The sequence below is a fragment of the Schistocerca piceifrons genome, chromosome 4, assembly GCF_021461385.2.
Source record: "Schistocerca piceifrons isolate TAMUIC-IGC-003096 chromosome 4, iqSchPice1.1, whole genome shotgun sequence".
Lineage (NCBI taxonomy): Eukaryota > Metazoa > Arthropoda > Insecta > Orthoptera > Acrididae > Schistocerca > Schistocerca piceifrons.
This window is the reverse complement of record NC_060141.1, coordinates 327,598,984-327,623,828: the sequence shown is the minus strand read 5'-3', so window position 1 is coordinate 327,623,828 and position 24,845 is coordinate 327,598,984. Positions and strand designations below refer to the sequence as shown.

Genomic DNA, 24,845 nt, shown 5'->3' with positions numbered 1-24,845 from the left:
AGGAAAATTAAAGAGACCTTTGGAGATAAGAGAACGACTTGTATGAATATCAAGAGCTTAGATGGAAACCCAGTTCTAAGCAAAGAAGGGAAAGCAGAAAGGTGGAAGGAGTATATAGAGGGTCTATACAAGGGCAGTGTACTTGAGGACAATATTATGGAAATGGAAGAGGATGTAGATGAAGATGAAATGGGAGATTTGATACTGCGTGAAGAGTTTGACAGAGCACTGAAAGACCTGAGTCGAAACAAGGCCCCCGGAGTAGACAATGTTCCACTGGAACTACTGACGGCCGTGGGAGAGCCAGTCCTGACAAAACTCTACCATCTGGTGAGCAAGATGTATGAAACAGGCGAAATACCCTCAGACTTCAAGAAGAATATAATAATTCCAATCCCAAAGAAAGCAGGTGTTGACAGATGTGAAAATTACCGAACTATCAGTTTAATAAGTCACAGCTGCAAAATACTTACACGAATTCTTTACAGACGAATGGAAAAACTAGTAGAAGCCAACCTCGGGGAAGATCAGTTTGGATTCCGTAGAAACACTGGAACACGTGAGGCAATACTGACCTTACGACTTATCTTAGAAGAAAGATTAAGGAAAGGCAAACCTACGTTTCTAGCATTTGTAGACTTAGAGAAAGCTTTTGACAATGTTGACTGGAATACTCTCTTTCAAATTCTAAAGGTGGCAGGGGTAAAATACAGGGAGCGAAAGGCTATTTACAATTTGTACAGAAACCAGATGGCAGTTATAAGAGTCGAGGGACATGAAAGGGAAGCAGTGGTTGGGAAGGGAGTAAGACAGGGTTGTAGCCTCTCCCCGATGTTGTTCAATCTGTATATTGAGCAAGCAGTAAAGGAAACAAAAGAAAAATTCGGAGTAGGTATTAAAATTCATGGAGAAGAAATAAAAACTTTGAGGTTCGCCGATGACATTGTAATTCTGTCAGAGACAGCAAAGGACTTGGAAGAGCAGTTGAATGGAATGGACAGTGTCTTGAAAGGAGGATATAAGATGAACATCAACAAAAGCAAAACAAGGATAATGGAATGTAGTCTAATTAAGTCGGGTGATGCTGAGGGAATTAGATTAGGAAATGAGGCACTTAAAGTAGTAAAGGAGTTTTGCTATTTGGGGAGCAAAATAACTGATGATGGTCGAAGTAGAGAGGATATAAAATGTAGGCTGGCAATGGCAAGGAAGGCGTTTCTGAAGAAGAGAAATTTGTTAACATCCAGTATTGATTTAAGTGTCAGGAAGTCATTTCTGAAAGTATTCGTATGGAGTGTAGCCATGTATGGAAGTGAAACATGGACGATAAATAGTTTGGACAAGAAGAGAATAGAAGCTTTCGAAATGTGGTGCTACAGAAGAATGCTGAAGATTAGATGGGTAGACCACATAACTAATGAGGAAGTATTGAATAGGATTGGGGAGAAGAGAAGTTTGTGGCACAACTTGACCAGAAGAAGGGATCGGTTGGTAGGACATGTTCTGAGGCATCAAGGGATCACCAATTTAGTATTGGAGGGCAGCGTGGAGGGTAAAAATCGTAGAGGGAGACCAAGAGATGAATACACTAAGCAGATTCAGAAGGATGTAGGTTGCAGTAGGTACTGGGAGATGAAAAAGCTTGCACAGGATAGAGTAGCATGGAGAGCTGCATCAAACCAGTCTCAGGACTGAAGACCACAACAACAACAACAACAACTTGTTTCATCTGGGTGTCACCTTCATGTTCTAGAGCTTATTAAAATTTGGTAACATTTTTATCCAATATTCTAGTCTGTGAACAGCAACCGAATTTTTCATTTTTGACCCACATAGTAAATCATTCCAGTCTCTCATAATCAAATAAAATATTGATCTGGGTTCAGAGTCAAGTAATGTTTTTTGAAGGATAACATTTTTAGGTTTGAGTGTTACCTTTACTTAAAAAGCAGCATTTATGTTTGTATAATTGTCATATCCGTACATGTAGGAGAATTTTCTTTTTCTATTTTTTTTTTTTATCTGCTCAAACACAACAAGAGTTTATAAGGTGATAAAACTTAATGCTTTTTTCATCCTGTGTTTCACAAAATTGTCGTATTTTGAGCAGTGCAATAGACTGTTGTAGTGACTAGTCCGCAGCCTCTGGCATATCCCTTCCACTAGTACCATGAGAGTAAAAGGTCACATGATTGTTCAAGTGATGTCAGTTCTGTATGGAGCACTTTGGCATATCGGGAAATCTTGAGCATGTTCGAATGCAAGTATTACCTACCCTGCCCCACCCTTCCGAATTCTTTGAAAGAAATCTGCATGTCACCTCAGTAGCCAAAGCTCCATCTGTAAATGTAAGACTGCTCGTATATACTCTATCAAACAATGTAAAAGTGTTAACATCAGCAGCAATTGTTTAATCTGTGAATATAAGACCACCTTGTGCTTGCACAACCCTGGAGATGAAGTGACTTCTGCATTGGACATCCATTATCTATCCACAATTAAATTTCTGATATACACATTTCACCTGTCATTTGCTCAGCTATTGTGCTGACAGCCTGTACAAGATTGGATAACATCCAATATTCAGTCACTGAAATAGTCCATTCACTGTGCCAACAGGAACAGTTCTTCTCCAACACAGCTATTTCTAATTAAGTTGCTCTTTAGAGTATATATTAATGTCCTTCCGTATGTTAAAAATCTTGATGGTTGGACATACAAAATTGGTTTAGAGTTTTCAGTTAATAAATCTGTTTTATTTTACTGTATCCAAGAATAAAGTGCATTTTTCCAATTTCAACAATGCAGGAAGTTTCTTCTGTTACATCTAACGGTAAAGCAAACTAGTTACAGAAGATATGGTCCTACAAAGTGATTTATAGTTAAAATTATTCAAGTTTGTAACATCAGAAAAACACATTTTGTCCACTGAAATTTTAAAGAACTTTCCTGTGATCCCAGCTACATGACAGGTGCATTTTCTGTTTCTATCATATATACAACCAATGTTTGATGCTTACTATGACAGAATCGGGCAGCTAGTTTCATGTATAACCAGCACTATTCTCAGATTCTTCATTGAACCCAACACACCAACTCATGTGCTATCTCTCTGCTGTGAAAAACTTTTGGCATGCGGTTATCTTCCTTCAGCTGCTGTATTGCCCAGTCATGTATATTTACTGCCTTACAAAAAGCGTGGACCACGCAGAACACATGGTCAGATGTCAGTGTAACTTCATACACAATTACTACATCGGATTGAACATGAACAATTAGTTACAATTCTTTGTGACAGGTGAAATGTCTGCCAGAGTGTACTAGTGGTGTTAATTTTTATTGTAGTTACTAGGCCTAGTATGGTATATAAGGGGCATGAACAGCATCAGATGCTGAGTGATCACTAGAAGGACATAACATAATGCTTACTCATGTGAAACAACGTTTGAATGGTACTTAATTGTGGGTTACTATTTCGCTGGCGCGTTGAATTATGTGGTACCCAGATTTGTGAGACATTTGGATGTGACAGGGGCTCAATGTTGGACTGCTTGTGAACGTGAGGGTAGGCATATTCTGCATCAAGGCACCAATTGAACACCTCTGACCACCACACCTCTTCACGTCTACACCTGACATCTGAAAACAAGCTGCGAACTCCCATTGACACTCAGTGTCATCCTGTACCATTGGTCAGAGATTAGCAGCAGTCAGACTATGAAATTACCATTGTATATTTAGGCTGCTGTAACAACACCACTTACATCTACTTTCAAGCAAGGACTGCTGATGAATGGCATTACATTGTGTTCAGTGGTAAATCACAGCTCTGCACAACATTGAAAGGCTGTCATTGGGGAGTATGGAAGTAGCCTGGGGAGAGGTCCCATTTATCTAATGTTTGGGGAGGCAAGTGGTATTATTCCTGACATCGTGGTGTAGGGAGCCATCAGGTATGCCTTCGAAAATGCTTCAGTCGAAGCTTCGTTAGAGAAGTCAATTAGAGTACTGTTGTGTGCTGCAATAGCCTCTTGAATGAAAAACACTGCTCATGAATTTTTTTCCTTAGTCTTTGGGAACAGGAAGAAATCACTTGGGCCAGGATAGGCTAATAGGGTGGGTGTGGTAATGCTGACATTTTTTTCTTCTCCAAGAAATCTATTGATCTGGCAGTCATCTGTCCAGACCATCTGTGCTGAGGCATTGTCATGATGCTGAGGAAGGTGCCAACACTCTGTCTTTGGGTGCTGTGTCCTCTGTGGCAATGATTTTTGACACACATTTGGTCACATACCACTCAGCATTGACTGTGCAATGTGTGTGTCAGGTCACAGATGTGAGATGACCACCTTTGTGAAGAAAGTGTCCAAAATCTTCTTTCCAGATCTCTCATTTTTCTGAACTTTGATGGGCAGGTCCTCAGTTGGAAAGCTCTATACTGAAGACTGCCACTTTGTTTCAGATCATAATGGTACACCCGTGTTTCATCACTTGTGATGATACTATAAATGTTGTTGTAGCATACTTTCTCATATTTCTCAAGTGTAAAATGGCATCAGTCCATTAGTGTGTGTTTTGAGCTTCTGTCAGGGTATCTGGTACCCACTGAGTATTTCTCTTGGTTACACCTAAACAATCGTGAAAGATGGTCTGTGGTGCTGTCGATCCAATATTTAGGGTCCCTTCAGTGTCACATAATGTGAAACATGGATCATGTTTGATGATTTTTTCCTCAGAGTATTAATGTTTTCTTGGCTCACTGCCATTGCTGAGCGAGTGGGAGAAGATTCACCTTCATATGACTTCCCCCTCTTTGAAAGTTCATGAAAACAATTTTTAGTGGGGACTATAAAGGGCAGACTCGCCAAAAACAGATACCAAAGAGGGGTGCCATTCTTTCGCTTCTTTTGTAGTCATCATATATCATTGCATGAAAATCCTGGCATAACAGATCCATGTTGCACTGTGCCTGACTCGCACTTGCTGCGTCTTCTGCCACGGGGGGTAGCCATGCAGTCTGAGGCAAGTTGCCATGGTTCATGTGGCTCTCCCCATCAGAGGTTTGAGTCCTCCCTCGCCATGGGTATGTGTGTTGTCCTTAGCATAAGTTAGTTTTAAGTTAGATTAAGTAGTGCATAAGCCTAGGGACAGATGACATCAGCAGTATGGTCCCATTGTAACTTACCACAAATTTCCAATTTCCTGCGTCTTCACTCACCGTTCACAGCATAGTTTGAAATCCATTGGTGGGGAACTGCCATAGGCACATTCCAAGGTTGAAAAACTCTGCTGTTTCAAACTCAGGTAATCCTATTGTCACCAGACTTCTGGTTTAAGAACTGCTAAAAACGTAGTATGACATGTGGTACCAGCTTAGTATGACATGTGGTACCAGCTTGGGTGTCAGCTACTTCCCTCTGCCAGTATCCAGGATATCAAGGATCATTTATAACAGTTGTGGGCCAGGTCACCTCAGGAGAGGATACAGCGGCTTTGACACTCTTTGCAATCGAATCAGTGTGTGCATCCAGGCCAAACGGAGATAATACTGATAAGTCAGCTCCTACTGCCAAGTCTTCATAAATTTGACTTGATTATTTAATAACTCAAATAAAATCACATACCTGCTCAATCCATGAAGTTTGATTTTGTTTCCTCCTCCCCTTGTGGGTGCTTGACTTTTATTGTCAGGCAGTGTATAAGATAATTTTACCTTCGGTTCCCTACAAAATAACTATTTCTGTAAATGAATTAACCATCCAGTAATATCTGGTACTAATCGCGGATGTCCTGGACAGTTTACTGTTTCAAATTTAAAAAACAAAAGCATTCAAAAACTAATTTTCAAACTCTGTTGTATGAAATACAATATAAGCACAAGTATACATACGCTATCTTTGAATGTGTGTGAAATGGGTAAATGTTCAGTCATTTTCCCAGATTGCACCTTTAGGATACATTTTAGAAATGAATTACTGGTATTCAGAGCTAAATTATATTTTATATGAGAATAATGGAGATGTTGGGACATAATGGTATGCACCAATTACCTGAGAACCTTTGAAGCAATTTAATGTATGAGTATGTGTCTATCAAAGAAAATGTTCCATGTGATACAGGTCATATTAGAAACTGTATATTGGCTTGGCTGCAAGAAAGGTGTGACACATTATGATATGACCACTTGTGTTCTATATTAAATGATGATACTGCCTGTCTCCTCTACAAGGAGCTTTTTAGGAGGCAGACAATGACGGGTTCAAGTGAAAATTGTTATTAGAAAATCACATTCTACGTTTTAAGAAATCATTACTCATACCAAACGTTTTTAAATACCCTCAGCTTTAATAATGTCCTGCATACCACGATACAACATTAACTGTTTCGCACCAAAGCTGTATGACTCCCAGAGTGTGGCAGGAATAATTATCCTGAAAACGTACTAGTCAGTGTGACCATCCAAAATCTGTGTTCATGCAAAGCAAGATTTTAAATTCCCTTGCAATGTGCTCTGGCTGCATTCCCGTAAGTTACTTGAGATTGTATACATCAGGAGAAGCTCAGGTCTCAAATCAACGTATTACATAGTCACATAACAACAATAATTATTTCATGATTCTTCAGCTTTTCTTGGCAAACTTTATTGAAATATCAATGGTCATCGGTGTCAATTTTGACAGTAACTACATCATTAATAAAGTTTATACATAACATGTATAATATTTCCAAGTTAAATACACAATACGTGAAACACAAAGGAAAGACAGACGTTGATGTGAGTGGGCATTGATCAAAATCAATGGTGAAAGTTGAAAAATTTGTTCTGGATGGGGATTCAAACCTGGATTTCTTGCTTACTAGGCATGTGCTCTGACCACTAAGCCATCTGGATACAGTGGTCATTGCAACTGTGCGGACTACCCTAGCACACCTCCCATCAGACCTAAATTCTCAACATATCCACACCCTGCCAATGTAGTGCCTCTTATTCATTATCCTAATTACTCATTGCATTTCACCAATTTCCATTAGAGCTCAAGCCGTATGCACTGTAAATGCATTATGAATAGGGACAGGAAAATTTTACAAAAATGATAGCATGAGAAATAATGTGAAATTATCAGTTTTTAGCAAAACTGTAGGAAATTGATGAGTTTTAAGAGTTTTCACAAAAAAATTTTAATTTTGCGCTTTAAAAACATTATAATTCTGAGGATGGCAATTTACTAATAATGATAACTGATGATTATTGAATGCTAATATGGCATTTTGTCTTCTACACTCTGTAAGGGTGTTGTTTTAAAATAATGGTTTATTTACTGAGTAACAAACTTGATGTGACCACAAAAATAGCACCAAATGAAACCAAAAGTGACAAAAATTTGGCAAAAAAAAACCTTCACTAATTTTAGAAAAATAACATCAGACTTGACCACAAAAAAAAAAAAAAAAAATGAATTTGACATCAAATGATGACAAAATTGGCAAAAAAGACCACATTTGTCAAAAAAAAAAACCACCACTACATTTGGCAAGAAAACCACCAAATATGACAAAACTTAATAACACCAAAGTTGACAAAAAAAAAGCACAAAATTTACCAAAAAACACATCAAATTTAGAAAAAAAGATATAAAATCTGCACAAAATAGCACTGAATTTGACAGGAGTACATAGGCAGAAAAAAAATCCAATCACAAAAAAAGTCAATGTAGATTAATGAAATTTTGGGAATTCATTTGTCTTGGTAACATGTGTAAGTGATTAACATCGCAAGATCACACGTTAATGCGAGATAAGCCATTGCAAATATAAAATGCTGGTACATTGATAATCAATGTAACAACTATAATGTACAATGCAAGCATACTAATGTGCATGCATTGTGTTGTACAGGTGCTGGATGTCAGTTCCAATCCTGTTTCACATGGTCACTCATTAAAGGGATAGTTAATGCTGTTTGTTGATGATGTTGGTGTTGTCAACTGATGATGTGCCATGTGTGCTCACTTGGAGACAGGTCTGGTGATCGAGCAGGCCAAGACATCATTCATCACTATGTAGAGCAAGTTAGATTACAACAGGTGTATGTGGGTGAACATTATCCTGTTGGGAACACCCCCCTGAAATGCAATTCGTGAATGGCAGCATAATAGATCGAATCACCAGATTCATATAAAAATTTACAGTCAGGGTGAGTGGGATAACCACGAGAATGCTCCTGCTGTCATACAAAATTGCACTTCAGATCACAACTCCAGGTGCAGGTCCAGTGTGTGTAGCACGCAAGCAGGTTGGTTGCAGGACCTGAACTGGCCTCCTCTTTACCAACACACAGCCATCACTAGCACTGAGGCAGAATCAGCTATCATCAGAAAACACAACAGGTCCCCATCTTGCCCTCCAATGAGCTCTTGCTTAAAACCACTGAAATTGCAAATGGCTGTGGATTGAGGTCAGTGGAATTCACGTGCAGGGTGTGTGACATGGAGCAGTCCCTGAAGTAATAGATTTGTAACAGTTCGTTGTGTCACTGTGGTGCCACCTATTTCTCAAATTGCTGCTGCAGGTGCTGTATGATGTGACAGAGCCATACGCTGAATATGACGGTATGGTATGGAGACAAATCTTGTTGCAACCATACATTCCTGTGACCACCACTGCCAGCAGTCATGTACAGTGGCTACATTCCTGCCAAGTCTTTCTGCAGTATCATAGAAGGAACATCCAGCTTCTCATAGCCCTATTACATGACCTTATACAAACTCCCAAGAAAATTTCTGTGTACACAAAAATGTATATACACTAGTTCATTGGATTTCAAACTATGCTGTGAACGGTGAGTGAAGACGCAGGAAATTGGAAATTTGTGGTAAGTTACTATGGAACCATACTGCTGATGTCATCTGTCCCTAGGTGTATGCACTACTTAATCTAACTTAAAACTAACTTACGCTAAGGACAACACACATACCCATGGCGAGGGAGGACTCAAACCTCTGATGGGTAGAGCCACATGAATCATGGCAAGGTGCCTCAGACGGCATGGCTACCCCCCATGACAGAAGATGCAGCAAGTGCGAGTCAGGCACAGTGCAAGATGGATCTGTCATGCCGGGATTTTCATGCAGTGATATACGAGGTGCATTCAAGTTCTAAGGCCTCAGATTTTTTTTCTCCAGACTGGAAAGAGATGGAAACATGCACATTGTTTTAAAATGAGGCCGCATTCATTGTCAATATGTCCCAGAGATGGCAGCACCATATGGCAGATGGAATTTTACCGCCAGCGGCGAGAATGAGAACTGTTTCAAATACTTAAAATGGCGACGTTTTCCTTACTTGAACAGTGTGCAATCATTCGTTTTCTGAATTTGCGTGGTGTGAAACCAATTGAAATTCAACAGTTGAAGGAGACGTGGTGATGGAGTTATGGATGTGTCAAAAGTGTGTTCATGGGTGCGACAGTTTAATGAAGACAGAACATCGTGTGACAACAAACCGAAACAACCTCGGGCTCGCACAAGCCGGTCTGACGACATGATCGAGAAAGTGGAGAGAACTGTTTTGGGGGATCGCCGAATGACTGTTGAACAGATCGCCTCCAGAGTTGGCATTTCTGTGGGTTCTGTGCACACAATCCTGCATGATGACCTGAAAATGCGAAAAGTGTCATCCAGGTGGGTGCCACGAATGCTGACGGACGACCACAGGGCTGCTCGTGTGGCATGTTGCCAAGCAATGTTGATGCGCAATGACAGCATGAATGGGACTTTCTTTTCGTCGGTTGTGACAATGAATGAGATGGGGATGCCATTTTTCAATCCAGAAACAAAGTGCCAGTCAGCTCAATGGAAGCACACAGATTCACCGCCACCAAAAAAATTTCGGGTAACCACCAGTGCTGAAGAAATGATGGTGTCCATGTTTTGGGACAGCGAGGGCGTAATCCTTACCCATTGCGTTCCAAAGGGCACTATGGTAACAGGTGCATCCTACGAAAATGTTTTGAAGAACAAATTCCTTCCTGCACTGCAACAAAAACGTCCAGGAAGGGCTGCGCGTGTGCCGTTTCACCAAGACAACGCACCCGCACATCGAGCTAACGTTACGCAACAGTTTCTTCGTGATAACAACTTTTAAGTGATTCCTCATGCTCCCTACTCACCTGACCTGGCTCCTAGTGACTTTTGGCTTTTTCCAGCAATGAAAGACACTCTCCATGGCCGCACATTCACCAGCCGTGCTGCTATTGCCTCAGCGATTTTCCAGTGGTCAAAACAGACTCCTAAAGAAGCCTTCGCCACTGCCATGGAATCATGGCGTCAGCGTTGTGAAAAATGTGTATGTCTGCAGGGCGATTACGTCAAGAAGTAATGCCAGTTTCATCGATTTTGGGTGAGTAGTTAATTAGAAAAAAAATCGGAGGCCTTAGAGCTTGAATGCACCTCATATGATGACTACAAAAAGAAGCGAAAGAATGGCACCCCTCTTTGGTATCTGTTTTTGGCGAGTCTGCCCTTTATAGTCCCCACTAAAAATTGTTTTCATGAACTTTCAAAGAGGGGGAAGTCATCTGAAGGTGAATCTTCTCCCACTCGCTCAGCAATGGCAGTGAGCCAAGAAAACATTAATACTCTGAGGAAAAATCATCAAACATGATTCATGTTTCACATTATGTGACATTGTAGGGACCCTAAATATTGGATCGACAGCACCACAGACCATCTTTTACGATTGTTTAGGTGTAACCAAGAGAACTACTCAGTGGGTACCAGATACCCAGACAGAAGCTCAAAACACACACTAATGGACTGATGTCATTTTACACTTGAGAAATATGAGGAAGTATGCTACAACAACATTTATAGTATCATCACAAGTGATGAAACACGGGTGTACCATTATGATCTGAAACAAAGTGGCAGTCTTCAGTATAGAGCTTGCCAACTGAGGACCTGCCCATCAAAGTTCAGAAAAATGAGAGATCTGGAATTTGAATGCACTGTCTTTCACATTCTAAATGTTCCCAAGTAATATTGGAGAAATGTCCCGATTTCATCCTTTGCTTTTGAAGACTGGAAATGTCGTAGCATCGGCACATAACCTCCAACTTCATATGTGATTGGTTTCACTAAGCCGTTGTGTTTAATTTCCTAATCAGTGCTATCTTCTCTATTTTCTGTAATGCCATTTGTTGTCTTGCTCCACCAACAATTGCTTTAGCATTATCTATTTCTTGTTGGATTATTTTTGTATCAGCTGGGGTGTTGCAAACTTTTACATTCTTAATTGTTTGTTCCAGTTCCTGTACCTTTGATACTAAATTGGAGTATTGTTGTTGCCCACCCACACTTCTTTAATGAACTTTTTTGTTTTTGTTTTTAATAATGTGTCTTTAGCGTGAATGACCTTGTTATTCATTACTACACTGTCTAATAGAGTTTGTTTCACAGTTTCTTGTTTTTGGTTTACGTTGGCCAGTGTGTGACTTACATTTGCTTCTATCTGGTGACAGTAGCTTAACCTCGTGCATTAATTCAGCTTGTTTTACGTCGAGCGATTCTCTAGATTCCTTCATACATTTATTAAATTGATCCTGCATCTCATTACGAATGTCGGCTGCCTTTTTAACCAATGTTTTATTTAAATCTGCACTAAACTTTTAATTATTATCATCTAGTTTCTTGTTCAGTTTTTGACTCTTATCATGAATTTTTTTATTCAAAACAGTGTTCATTTTTGGAAAAACTGTGTTAATAGATCCTCCCATCCTACCTTATTAACACAGTTATCACTAACTCATGTGATTCAATGTTTATATTTTAATTTTAATTCTCAGTTGATTCTGTAATTTGAACTCTGTTAATTAGTCTTCATTCAAAATACCATCCATGCCAACGCTGTCCTCCTCATTAATTATGTCATAATATTCATTTCGACTAGCCATTGTTATTTAAATATGTACTTTGCACATGCAGTTTCTAATAAGAAAAAAGGTCACTGCCCATAACTTTTTTCCTGTCCAGTGTTGCTCAAAAAATAGGCGCCACTGAAAATTCAAAATTCACTCACCATTCTTTACTGCTGGGAGTCGGGCTCTGGCTCCAGAGATTGTTGCAGGACACAGTGTTCTTATTGTCACCAGTCTCCATTTGTAACATGACCAACTGGTATGTTATATATAATAATGATGCTGCTTCTCTCCATTCCAAGGAACTAACAATATATTTTCTTTTACTGGTACTTTTTAGGAAGTGGACAATGACAAGTTTGATTGAGAACAGTTATTAGCGGACCACAAGCTGTGTACAGTGTATTACAGAAATCAGATGTTTTAAAATATACTCAGCTTTAGTAATGTCCCAGTTGCTGCAGTATGACATTAACTGTTTCACATTGAAACTTCATTGCTATCAGAAAGTGGCATGAATAATTATCCCGAAAACATGCTAGTGAGCACATTTGATGCGTGTGCACCAAAACACACACACACACACACACACACACACACACACACACACACACACACACAATTGGGTGAAATTTTCAAATTTGATCTACGTTCTGATGAGGATGTTATTATAACACATTAGAAATGGCAGATGTACAGCTTATTTCACTAACATTATTTATCCAGAAAGAAAACTTGTGCAGCCCATACTGCATATAATTTTCTTTGTTGTGTTATGTTTTGAAACACCAGGCATACAAATTGCACTTCACAGGTAAGACATCACCAAGATGATTTTTTTCCTGGCTCTGGTATACATTGACATACACTTTCCAGTTTCTTGTTGGATATAATTTTTTGTTGCTAGGCAGTGTGCTTCCAGCAGAGTGCCTACCACATAGTCTACTAAAGCCAAGGCCTGGACAACAAACAATTTCTTTATGTTGTATGCTGTGCCACAAAAGAATCCCTTAACTCTACAAGAATCTTGCAGATGGCACAGTTTTTCCTTTCATGGATATATCCACTCTCCTTATAAGGCTTGAATGCTTTTGTGAAACCTGTCACAAACAAATGAAAGAATAATTTCTCCCACTATATGAACTGTTTTTTCTTGAAAGGACGGTATTCAATTATTAGGTCTGGTTTATCCACTCCTACCTTGTAACAGTGTACCCCAAACTATGTTTAGTTTTGTTTTAATTAGTGCCTCATAAACCCCCCCCCCCTCTTTCTGCCCTCACCCTCTCGTAACCCCCCCCCCCCCCCCCCCCCCACACACACACACACACACAGTTGCCTCTGCTGTTAACATGAGAACTTATTTTAGTGTTTCAGTTTCACAACTGTAAATTGCAAACATCTTATCAGTTCACCACATAACTGCTTGATGCCTTTTTCTTGCATTCTGATAAATAATTAAACGCAGCAGATAATCTGTAATAATGATCCACGCTTACGGTATAACCTGTGTGAAAATAATTTTTTAGAAGTCTGTGCGTAAGTGCCATAATATTTGGCTCTTGTGACCCTTTCTCTGCTTATACCTCTGTCCTAGTACATGAAGCATGAGAAACGACAAACAATTTTATTCCATACTTACCTGGATTCTCTTTCGTATACACACAAAATTAAATTCTTCCCAGAAAACCATGCATAACTTCATTAACTGTGAAATATACATAGGGATCAAATGGAGACTTCAAATGCTCAAAAAACTGATAAATTTTGAAAAGAGGGTCATGGTTATGTTGGGTATGAGAAGTGTATTATTCATTATCATAGAGTTGAACTGTTTTGAACCTATCAAAACCGGAAAGGTATTATTAAAATTGATACTTTTGACCAATACTCACAGATTTTTATTTATTCATTTTCTTCTGTCTGAATGTATAGTATGTGTCCTTTTGGATGCGTGAAGTCTGCACGTGTGGGATATACAGGGTGATTCAAAAAGAATACCACAACTTTAAAAATGTGTATTTAATGAAAGAAACATAACATAACCTTCTGTTATACATCATTACAAAGAGTATTTAAAAAGGTTTTTTTTTTTCACTCAAAAACAAGTTCAGAGATGTTCAATATGGCCCCCTCCAGACACTCGAGCAATATCAACCCGATACTCCAACTCGTTCCACACTCTCTGTAGCATATCAGGCGTAACAGTTGGGATAGCTGCTGTTATTTCTCGTTTCAAATCATCAATGGTGGCTGGGAGAGGTGGCCAAAACACCATATCCTTAACATACCCCCATAAGAAAAAATCGCAGGGGGTAAGATCAGGGCTTCTTGGAGGCCAGTGATGAAGTGCTCTGTCACGGGCTGCCTGGCGGCCGATCCATCGCCTCAGGTAGTTGACTTTCAGGTTTCATAACCAACCTTTTTCGTAGGACTGTCCATACAGTTGATTGTGGAATTTGCAGCTCTCTGCTAGCTCTGCGAGTCGATTTTCCTGGGCTGCGAACAAATGCTTGCTGGATGCGTGCTACATTTTCATCACTTGTTCTCGGCCGTCCAGAACTTTTCCCTTTGCACAAACACCCATCCTCTGTAAACTGTTTATACCAACGTTTAATACACCACCTATCAGGAGGTTTAACACCATACTTCGTTCGAAATGCGCGCTGAACAACTGTCGTCGACTCACTTCTGCCATACTCAATAACACAAAAAGCTTTCTGTTGAGCGATCGCCATCTTAGCATCAACTGACTCTGACGCCTAGTCAACAGCGCCTCAAGCGAACAAATGTACAACTAAATGAAACTTTATAGCTCCCTTAATTCGCCGACAGATAGTGCTTAGCTCTGCCTTTCGTCGTTGCAGAGTTTTAAATTCCTAAAATTGTGGTATTCTTTTTGAATCACCCTGTATATCACGTAAATTGAAAGTGAGTGGGGCAGAAGAAGAGGAAAGGGAAGGAACTAATGATATCAACTGTATCTCAGCTTTATGCAGAATCATATGTGATGAGTGAAAATTTGTGCCAAACTGGGACTTGAACCCAGGATTTCCTGCTTACTAGGCAGTTGCATTAACCACTGTGCCACATGGACATAGTGTTTGTCACAAATGCACAGAGTATCTCAGCATGCTCCCCTGCAGACCAGCATTCCCATCCCATCCCCAGTCCTGGCCCATATCCTCCAGGCTTGCTTATTTTAGATTACCACTGACACTGTAAATTACTGCTGTGAAAAATGAGTACACATCCTCTATTTTCGTCATAGCCCACTTTTCTCTAACATTCTTTGCTTTGTTCTTTGTTTATTTGTGGCATAAAATAATTATTAGCCTCAGTTTTTATTATTCCGACTTGCAAGAAACATTGAGAACTAACCGTTGATGTTAGAGAGCTGGCTTCTCCTTTGTAATTTCTTGATAAAAGATACAGTGCTGAAACATAAGCTGGATGGCATTAAAGTCTTTTATCTGCTGTCTGCATTTGATAATGGTAGTTAAGTTGACTTGTCTAAAGAACTTGCATTCTAATTTTTCTAGTGTAAAATCAAATTTTAGTATATATTATTGCTACAATTTGTTTCACAAATTACCATCAGAATTTGCCATATCAAAGATGTGGCAGTGCATGAACAGTGGACTATCAAATATACAAATAGTTGTTAAAAACCAGCTTATGAGATAATACAGGTAATCAAACTGCTGTTGACAACTACAGATAGTTCATATTCCCGTATCTAAGTAGTGGCCCAACGTATGTCTGCATTTAAGATAGTTCGTAACAGAGTGAATGAGTAGTGTTGATTATGAATTTTTACACACAGCATGAACCAGTGTCGAGCACTATCCTCTTGACTAACTGTTGTCACCCCTGTCCTGCGCAAGCGCCATTCGTTTTGTGTTGATGTCTCACTGACTTTTTGCAGTCATTTCGTTATTCAGTCCATCAGCCCTATGCTAGTGGTAGACCTATGCTAGTGGTAGAAAAAAACAGCTGAAATTGGAGGAAAATTATCTATTATTGGAGAATCAAACATTCAGCATTGTTGTTTTGGCTAGACGCTTCAGAAGGACACAGTCATCTTCATACAGTGGCAGAACATTCCATCCTTATTTGATGCTTTCATTACACTACATTGTAGCATAACATGTTTCACACTCTGATGAAATAGGAAACTGAAACACAAAATCTGAACCCCCTGTGGGTCCGGGGGTTAGAATAGCCACGAGGTATTCCTGCCTATTGTCAGAAGTGACTAAAAGGAGTCTCACACTTCTCAGGCTTATGAGTTCATGTCCCATTCTATGGTTTGACCTGCCACGTTCAAAATTCTACAGAAGTGCGGGCCATGTGGGGAAGGATGCCTTACGTGGTGCACAAGTTATCCATAGTGCCCTTAGATTCGATCTCTTGAATCTCTTGCCATGGCTTTGCATCTCCACCTGCAATTCAACTATATGGGCGAGGACATTTTCCGGGGTATGTCATCTTCTTGCATTGTCTCCTGTCCTCTTTCACCCCCATGACAATATTGGATTTCTCTGTGCCCAATATCCAGCATGGTAGCCAGTCTGTTGTGGTGGGGCCATTGTGTACCCATTTGGTGGTAGCCCTCTGACAACACAGGGATCGCACTGCTGATGCCTGAGCTGCAACCTCCACAAGTATGTCAAGGGGTAGATGCCTTTCTTCCTGGGCATAAAGACTCCCGGCAACAGTCATCATGCCAGGTGGCCTTTGCTGTGGCTGGGTGGCCCCTGATCAGAGTAGGTGGTATCAGGGTGGATGACCCACAATGAATCAGACTAAGTCATCTCTTGCTTGTGACCGTACGGCGCCAGCAGTTTCTAAGAAGGACAAGATCAAATACAGTGCTGACAGGTATGACCCTAAATAGTTTCCCTCCCTCGCTTCACCATGGGAGGAACGTAGGGCTACAGAACGGAGAGAGCTATATTCGCCTCAGTTTTTAGTCTGTAACAGAACTGATGGGGACTCCTTTCTATCTATGAAGCTCAGTTTTTTGTTGAACACCTTGAGGATAAGTTGGAGAAGTGACAACGCTGTCCAAGATGCAGAATGGTGCAGTCTTGATTCAGACAGCATCCCCAGCCCAAACCCAAGCGTTACTCGCCTGTGACAAGCTGGGTGATATTCCTGTTTGTCACTCCCCTTAAAAGCCTCAACATGGTCCAGGGGATCATTTTCCATCACGATCTCCTCCAGCAGTCTGACAACGAGCTCCACGCCAGTTTAGAATGGTGAGGTGTTCATTTCATCCAGAGCATTTACAGGGGACCCAAAGACAACAGGGTTGCTACCGGTGCCTTCATCTTGGCCTTTGAGGGTGAGTCATTGCCTGAAAAGGTCAAGGTGATGGTTTACCGCTGTGATGTTAAACCATATGTCCCTCCCCCTATGCAGTGCTTCAAGTGCTGGAAGTTCAGGCACGTCTTCCAGCTGCACTTCCAGTGCCACATGTCGAGACTGTGGACATCCGCTGCACCCAGATTCTCCATGTGTGCCTCCTCCCATTTGCATAAACTGTGGAGAGCACCACTCCCCCTGCTCACCAGACTGCCCAGTACTCCAAAAGGAGCGGAAAATCATGGATTACAAGATCCTGGACCAGTTGACCTACACAGAGGCTAAATGTAAATTTTAAAGATTACACCCCATTCAGTTGACGTTGTCATATGCAGCTATGTCACCATCGCTGTCCCAAGTACCAGTGGTTCCTCAAGCTGTGCCACGAACAGTGTGCCCTCCAGGCCACCAGAATACATCTGCCCCCTTGGTGGTACTGGGCAAATCTTCCTTTATTGGTCCCAAAGCACCTCTGCGTTGGAGAATTAGCCCCAAGCCTTTCACACTCTCAAATGGCGGATGGAAGGGAAATCCTCTCATTCACTACACACCACAGTGAACTCTGTAACGACCCATTTACAGAGTGGCAATTCCTCAGTGCCCTTGCACATTGCCCAGACACAGCTCCTGGGCCAGATCGGATCCACAGCCAGATGATTAAACATCTCTCGTCTAACTACAAGCGACATCTCCTTGTTATCTTCAACCTGATGTGGTACGATGGCATCTTTCCATCGCACTAGCGAGAGAGCACCATCATACCAGTGCTCAAACCCATCAAAAACCCGCTTGATGTGGATAGGTATCAGCCTATCAGCCTCACCAATGTTCTTTGTAAGCTGCTCGACCGAATGGTGTGTCAGCAGTTGGGTTGGGTCCTGGAGTGACATGGCCTATTGGCTCTGTGCCAGGGCGGTTTCCGCCCTGAGTCGCTATACTACTGATAATCTTGTGTCTCTCGAGTCTGCCATCCAAAAGCCTTTTCCAGATGCCAACACCTTGTTGCTGTCTTCTTTGATTTACGAAAAGCATTTGACATGACCTGGCAACATGACATCCTTGCCACATTATAAGAGTGGTATCTCCAAGGTCCACTCCAGATTTTTATCCAGAATTTCCTTTCACTTCATACTTTCCGTGTCCAGGTAAGTGCCTCCCATAGTTCCCCCCTATGTCCAGGAGTATGGGGTCCCACAGGGCTGTGTATTGAGTGTATCTCTATTTTTAGTGGTCATTAATGGTCTAGCAGCTGCTGTAGGGCTACCCGTCTCACTCTCTCTATATGCAGACAACTTCTGCATTTCGTACTGCTCCTTCAGTACTTGTGTTACTGAGCCGTGCCTACACGAAGCCATCCACAAGGCGAAGTAATGGGCTCTAGCCCATGGCTTCCAGTTTTCAGCCACAAATTCATATTCATTCATTCATTCACTTGATATATTCACCTTTGTCAGCTTAAGAAGAAGTGCTGGCAGCACCTCAATGCCCTCCGCTGCCTGAGCAACACCAACTGGGGTGCAGATTGCTCTAAGCTGCTGCAGCTCTACAGAGCCCTTGTTCAATCCTGCCTTGACTATGGTTAAGGGTTTGGCGGTGCCCTCAGCGTTGCTTTTACTCAACCCAGTGCACCACTGTGGTGTTCGACTAACGATGGGGCTTTTAGGACGAGTTCGGTGACCTGCGTCCTGCGGAGGCTGGAGTTCCTCCATGGCAGGTCAGGCGTGTGCAACTGCTCGCCAGTTACATTGCACATGTTCATAGTTCTCCTGTGCATCCGAATTACTGTTTCCTTTTCCCACCCATGGCAGTTCATCTCCTGCATCAGCGGCCCAGATCAGGGCTTACAATTGCAGTTCGCATCCGATCCTTTCTATCTGAACTGGAGTCCTTGCCTTTACCACTTATACTAGAGGTCAATTCACATACACCTCCGAGGTCTTGAAAAGTGGTTTACACCAACGGCTCGTGGCTCATTGTTACGTTGGCTTCACGTATGTCCATGGAGGACATATTGAACACATTACTTGCTCGATGGCTGCAGTGTTTTCAGTGCAGAGCTGATGGCTATATCTTGTGTTCTTGAGCACATCAGTTCATGTCCTGGGGAGTCATTTCTTCTGTGTACTGACTCCTTGAGCAGCCTACAAGCTATTGACCTGTGTTACCCTCATCATCCTTTGGTAGCGACCATTGAGTCCATCTGTGCCCTGGAACAGTTCAGTCGTTCAGTGGTGTTTGTATATACCCCAGGACACGTCAGAATCCCAGGCAACAAACTTGCTGACCAAACAGGCGACACAGAAACCGCTTATGTAGATCGACATTCTAATAACTGACCTGCATTTGTTTTTACGCTGCCAGGTTTTTCGGCGTAGGGAAACGGTATGGCATAGCCTCATTATGCACAACAAACTGCATGTTATTAAGGAGACTACTCCATGTGGGCCTCTCACAGATACTCTGTGGTTCTCCACATTGGCCGCACCTGGGTGACCCACTGCTACCTCCTGCGCCATGAAGACCCGGTTCAGTGTCGATGCGGCACACGGTTGACAGTGGCCCATATTCTGGTGCACTGTCCCCCCCTTGACTGCCCTGCGACGAAATCTTTGGTTACTGTACTCATTGCCACTAATTTTATCTGACAGTGCGTCATCGACTGATTTAGTTTTACATTTTATTCATGAGGATAGGTTTTATCATTTGATCTACATTTAATTGCATGTCCTTTGTCCCTCTGTGTCCTCCACCCTAGTGCTTTTAGGGTGGAGGTTTTAATCTGTTGCAGAGTGGCTGGCTTCTCCTTTTTATTCTCATGGTCAGCCAGCCATGGTAATCTGCCTTGTCATTTTAATCTCTTCTACCTGTTTCTTGTATATCTGTGGTTTTCTTGTCCCCTTTTGTCCATTTAAGTGTTTGTTGCCGTTCTGTTGTTCTTGTGGTTTTTCCATTCGCTCCATTTTGTGTTGTCAGTCTCATTTGTTTTATTCGGAACAAGAGACCGATGACCAAGTAGTTTGGTGCCTTCCCTCCTCTTTTAAACCAACCAACAAAATCTGAACCTGCATCTATTCTAATGATGGGAACAAGTATGGCACACATTGAATTTTGCGAGATCTGTTCCCTAGTTTTTATAGTGGTGGCTTTAGTATGTTTCCAAGCAGCTGGCAAAAATGTTTCTTGATTAATTATGACCATGCCAACTGTTGCTGTCAAACAATTTTACTTGGCTCGTGAGTGGAGGATGGCAGGAGTGGAAGCTTGCAACTGACTCATTGCACATTGGCTGCTGAGATGATCCCCACCACCTCCTCCTCCCAGAGTAGCTAGCCTGTAGCTTATAAAAGGAATGATCATGTAATGGATTAATGCATCATGGAAGTGTCAAGAAAGTTGATGGTGAGTTGCCAGAAGTATCAGGTAAGAAATAGTTTTTGAATGAAATAGTAACAGTCATTATGCACAGCATCACACACAGATTAACACTGATTCAGAGCGGTTACTTACTGATAAGGCACACAACACTCTTAGGTAGCTAAGGTGGGCATTAATATTCCAGTGTGACACGAAGTCAGTTGACTTCCTTCAATTACAACGGGGCCAAGATAAAGTATGCGACCAATATTGTCAGGTTATTTTGTAACAACCTTGTTTTCCTTTCATTTTATTGTGATTTAGATACAGAATCATATATGATTGTAATCCTTTTCTCCACTCTCCCTCCCTCCCACCCCTCTCCTTTGCACCCTTCTCCTCCCTCCCTCCCCTTTGCACCCTTCTCCCTCCCCTCTGCTCCCTCCCCTCCCCTCTGCTCCCTCCCCTTCCCTCTGCTCCCTCCCCTTCCCTCTGCTCCCTCCCCTCCCCTCCTCTCGGCTCCCTCCCCTCCTCTCTGCTCCCTCCCCTCCTCTCTGCTCCCTCCCCTCCTCTCTGCTCCCTCCCCTCCTCTCTGCTCCCTCCCCTCCTCTCTGCTCCCTCCCCTCCTCTCTGCTCCCTCCCCTCCTCTCTGCTCCCTCCCCTCTGCTCCCCCTCCCCTCTGCTCCCCCTCCCCGCTGCTCCCCCTCCCCGCTGCTCCCCCTCCCCGCTGCTCCCCCTCCCCGCTGCTCCCCCTCCCCGCTGCTCCCCCTCCCCGCTGCTCCCCCTCCCCGCTGCTCCCCCTCCCCGCTGCTCCCCCTCCCCGCTGCTCCCCCTCCCCGCTGCTCCCCCTCCCCTCTGCTCCCCCTCCCCTCTGCTCCCCCTCCCCTCTGCTCCCCCTCCCCTCTGCTCCCCCTCCCCTCTGCTCCCCCTCCCCTCTGCTCCCCCTCCCCTCTGCTCCCCCTCCCCTCTGCTCCCCCTCCCCTCTGCTCCCCCTCCCCTCTGCTCCCCCTCCCCTCTGCTCCCCCTCCCCTCTGCTCCCCCTCCCCTCTGCTCCCCCTCCCCTCTGCTCCCCCTCCCCTCTGCTCCCCCTCCCCTCTGCTCCCCCTCCCCTCTGCTCCCCCTGCCCTCTGCTCCCCCTCCCCTCTGCTCCCCCTGCCCTCTGCTCCCCCTGCCCTCTGCTCCCCCTGCCCTCTGCTCCCCCTGCCCTCTGTTCCCCCTCCCCTCTGTTCCCCCCCTCCCCTCTGCCCCCTCCCCTCTGCCCCCTCCCCTCTGCCCCCTCCCCTCTGCCCCCTCCCCTCTGCCCCCTCCCCTCTGCCCCCTCCCCTCTGCTCCCTCCCCTCTGCTCCCTCCCCTCTGCTCCCTCCCCTCCCCTCTGCTCCCTCCCCTCCCCTCTGCTCCCTCCCCTCCCCTCTGCTCCCACCCCTCCCCACTTCTCCCTCCCCTCCCCACTGCTCCCACCCCTCCCCACTTCTCCCTCCCCTCCCCACTGCTCCCTCCCCTCCCCTTCCCTCTGCTCCCTCCCCTCCCCTCTGCTCCCTCCCCTCCCCTCGGCATGCTCCCCTCCTCTCTGCACCCTCCCCTCCCCTCGGCATGCTCCCCCCTCTCTGCACCCTCCCCACCCCTTGGCATGCTCCCCTCCTCTCTGCACCCTCCCCTCTGCACCCTCCCCTCCTCTCTGCCTCCTCTGCTGCCATCCCCTCCCCTCTGCACCCTCCCCTCCCCTCTGCCTCCTCTGCTCCCGTCCCCTCCCCTCCCCTCTGCCTCCTCTGCTCCCGTCCCCTCCCCTCCCCTCTGCCTCCTCTACTGCCCTCCCTTCCCCTCCTCTCTGCCTCCTCTGCTGCCCTCCCTTCCCCTCCTCTCTGCCTCCTCTGCTCCCCTCCCTTCCCCTCCTCTCTGCCTCCTCTGCTCCCCTCCCTTCGCCTCCTCTCTGCCTCCTCTGCTCCCCTCCCTTCGCCTCCTCTCTGCTCCCCTCCCTTCGCCTCCTCTATGCTCCCCTCCCTTCCCTTCCTCTCTGCCTCCTCTGCTCCCCTCCCTTTCCCTCTGCCTCCTCTGCTCCCCTCCCTTTCCCTCTGCCTCCTCTGCTCCCCTCCCTTTCCCTCTGCCTACTCTGCTCCCCTCCCTTTCCCTCTGCCTACTCTGCTCCCCTCCCTTTCCCTCTGCCTACTCTGCTCCCCTCCCTTTCCCTCTGCCTCCTCTGCTCCCCTCCCTTTCCCTCTGCCTCCTCTGCTCCCCTCCCTTTCCCTCTGCCTCCTCTGCCCCCCTACCCGCTGCCTCCTCTGCCCCCCTACCCGCTGCCTCCTCTGCCCCCCTACCCGCTGCCTCCTCTGCTCCCCTCCCCTCCCCTCCCCTCTGCCTCATCTGCTCCCCTCCCCTCCCCTGCTCCCTTCCCCTTCCCTCCCCTCCCCTCCCTTCTGCCTCCTCTGCTCCCCTTCCCTCCCCTCCCCTCTGCCTCCTCTGCTCCCCTTCCCTCCCCTCCCCTCTGCCTCCTCTGCTCCCCTCCCCTCCCCTCCCCTCTGCCTCCTCTGCTCCCCTTCCCTCCCCTCCCCTCTGCCTCCTCTGCTCCCCTCCCCTCCCCTCCCCTCTGCCTCCTCTGCTCCCCTCCCATTCCCGCTCCTCTGCCTCCTCTGCCCTCTGCCTCCTCCTATCCCCTCCCCTCCCCTCTGCTTCCTCCTATCCCCTCCCCTCCCCTCTGCCTCCTCCTATCCCCTCCCCTCCCCTCTGCCTCCTCCTATCCCCTCCCCTCCCCTCTGCCTCCTCCTATCCCCTCCCCTCCCCTCTGCCTCCTCCTATCCCCTCCCCTCCCCTCTGCCTCCTCCTATCCCCTCCCCTCCCCTCTGCCTCCTCCTATCCCCTCCCCTCCCCTCTGCCTCCTCCTATCCCCTCTTCTCCCCTCCCCTCTTCTCCCCTCCCCTTTGCTCTGCTCTCCTATCTTCCTCACCCCTCTGTCCTCCCCCACCTCCCACTTCTGTCTATATCAATACTCTTCCATCCACTGTGATGGTACTTCCCATAGTGTCACTTGATGGTCTAATCTTGTCTTAGCAGTCTTTACAAGAGTGATATGTAGGGAGTTGTAGCATGCTTCTTGATTTCTCAGTTAACGCTAGTTTTTGAGTAGACTTTCTCAAGATAGTGTGACTATCTTCAAGCATCTGCCATGATGCTCTCCCATCAGAGAACTTTCCTTTTTCATTTCCTAAGTTTGTTCTTGTTATTATCTGCTTATCCATTTTCTCTTTCTCTTACAGATAAATTTGCGTTATGGAATGAAAAGCCCAAAATTAGAATCATCAAGAGAAACATGTACGGCATGTGCAGGAACAATGATATTAGAAATGGCAGCATTATCAAGACTTACAGGGGAATCAATATTTGAGGTACGTTGAACAGTGTGCTCTTGTTTTGTTTATTGTGTGTTGACTTGTATTTTTCTTGGAAATTTGTGATTTTTTTTTTTCAGTTCAGTACATCTACATGACTACTCTGCAATTCACATTTAAGTGCTTGGCAGAGGGTTCGTTGAACCACAATCATACTATCTCTCTCTACCATTCCACTCCCGAACAGCGCGCGGGAAAAACAAACACCTAAACCTTTCTGTTCGAGCTCTGATTTCTCTTATTTTATTTTGATGATCATTCCTACCTATGTAGGTTGGGCTCAACAAAATATTTTCGCATTCGGAAGAGAAAGTTGGTGACTGAAATTTCGTAAGTAGATCTCGCCGCGACGAAAAAGTCTTTGCTTTAATGACTTCCATCCCAATTCGCGTATCATATCTGCCACACTCTCTCCCCTACTACGTGATAATACAAAACAAGCTGCCCTTTTTTGCACCCTTTCGATGTCCTCCATCAATCTCACCTGGTAAGGATCCCACACCGCGCAGCAATATTCTAACAGAGGACGAACGAGTGTAGTGTAAGCTGTCTCTTTAGTGGACTTGTTGCATCTTCTAAGTGTTTAGAATTTAGTTGGTTGGATGGGGGTTGCAAAAGCCTACTCAGTATTCATCATTTAGCTTATTTTATGTATTGCATATGCATTTCATTTCTTGCAGAAGATAAGAATAGCAAGTTTGTCCTATGAGATTAAAAGCATAATTCCATACTGCCGTTTTGGCAACTGTTTAAAGCACACTTCATCAGGCAGGCTACAAGTAGTGATGATACAAACACAACAGAATTTAGTTGGTTGGATGGGGGTT

General features: G+C 44.3%; 1 protein-coding gene and 1 non-coding gene across 2 annotated transcripts in view; one reads left to right on the top strand and one right to left on the bottom strand.

The window, feature by feature from the left end:
• Positions 1 to 24,845, top strand: part of LOC124796335 (ER degradation-enhancing alpha-mannosidase-like protein 3) — a 228,558-nt gene that overhangs the window by 62,737 nt on the left and 140,976 nt on the right. The window contains exon 7 of the mRNA XM_047260471.1: positions 23,887 to 24,015. Within this exon, the coding sequence (XP_047116427.1) occupies positions 23,887 to 24,015 (129 nt within the window). The remainder of the gene's footprint in view (positions 1 to 23,886; positions 24,016 to 24,845) is intronic.
• Trnat-agu lies at positions 14,938 to 15,011 on the bottom strand. The gene has a single exon. It is a non-coding gene; the product is annotated as a tRNA-Thr (tRNA).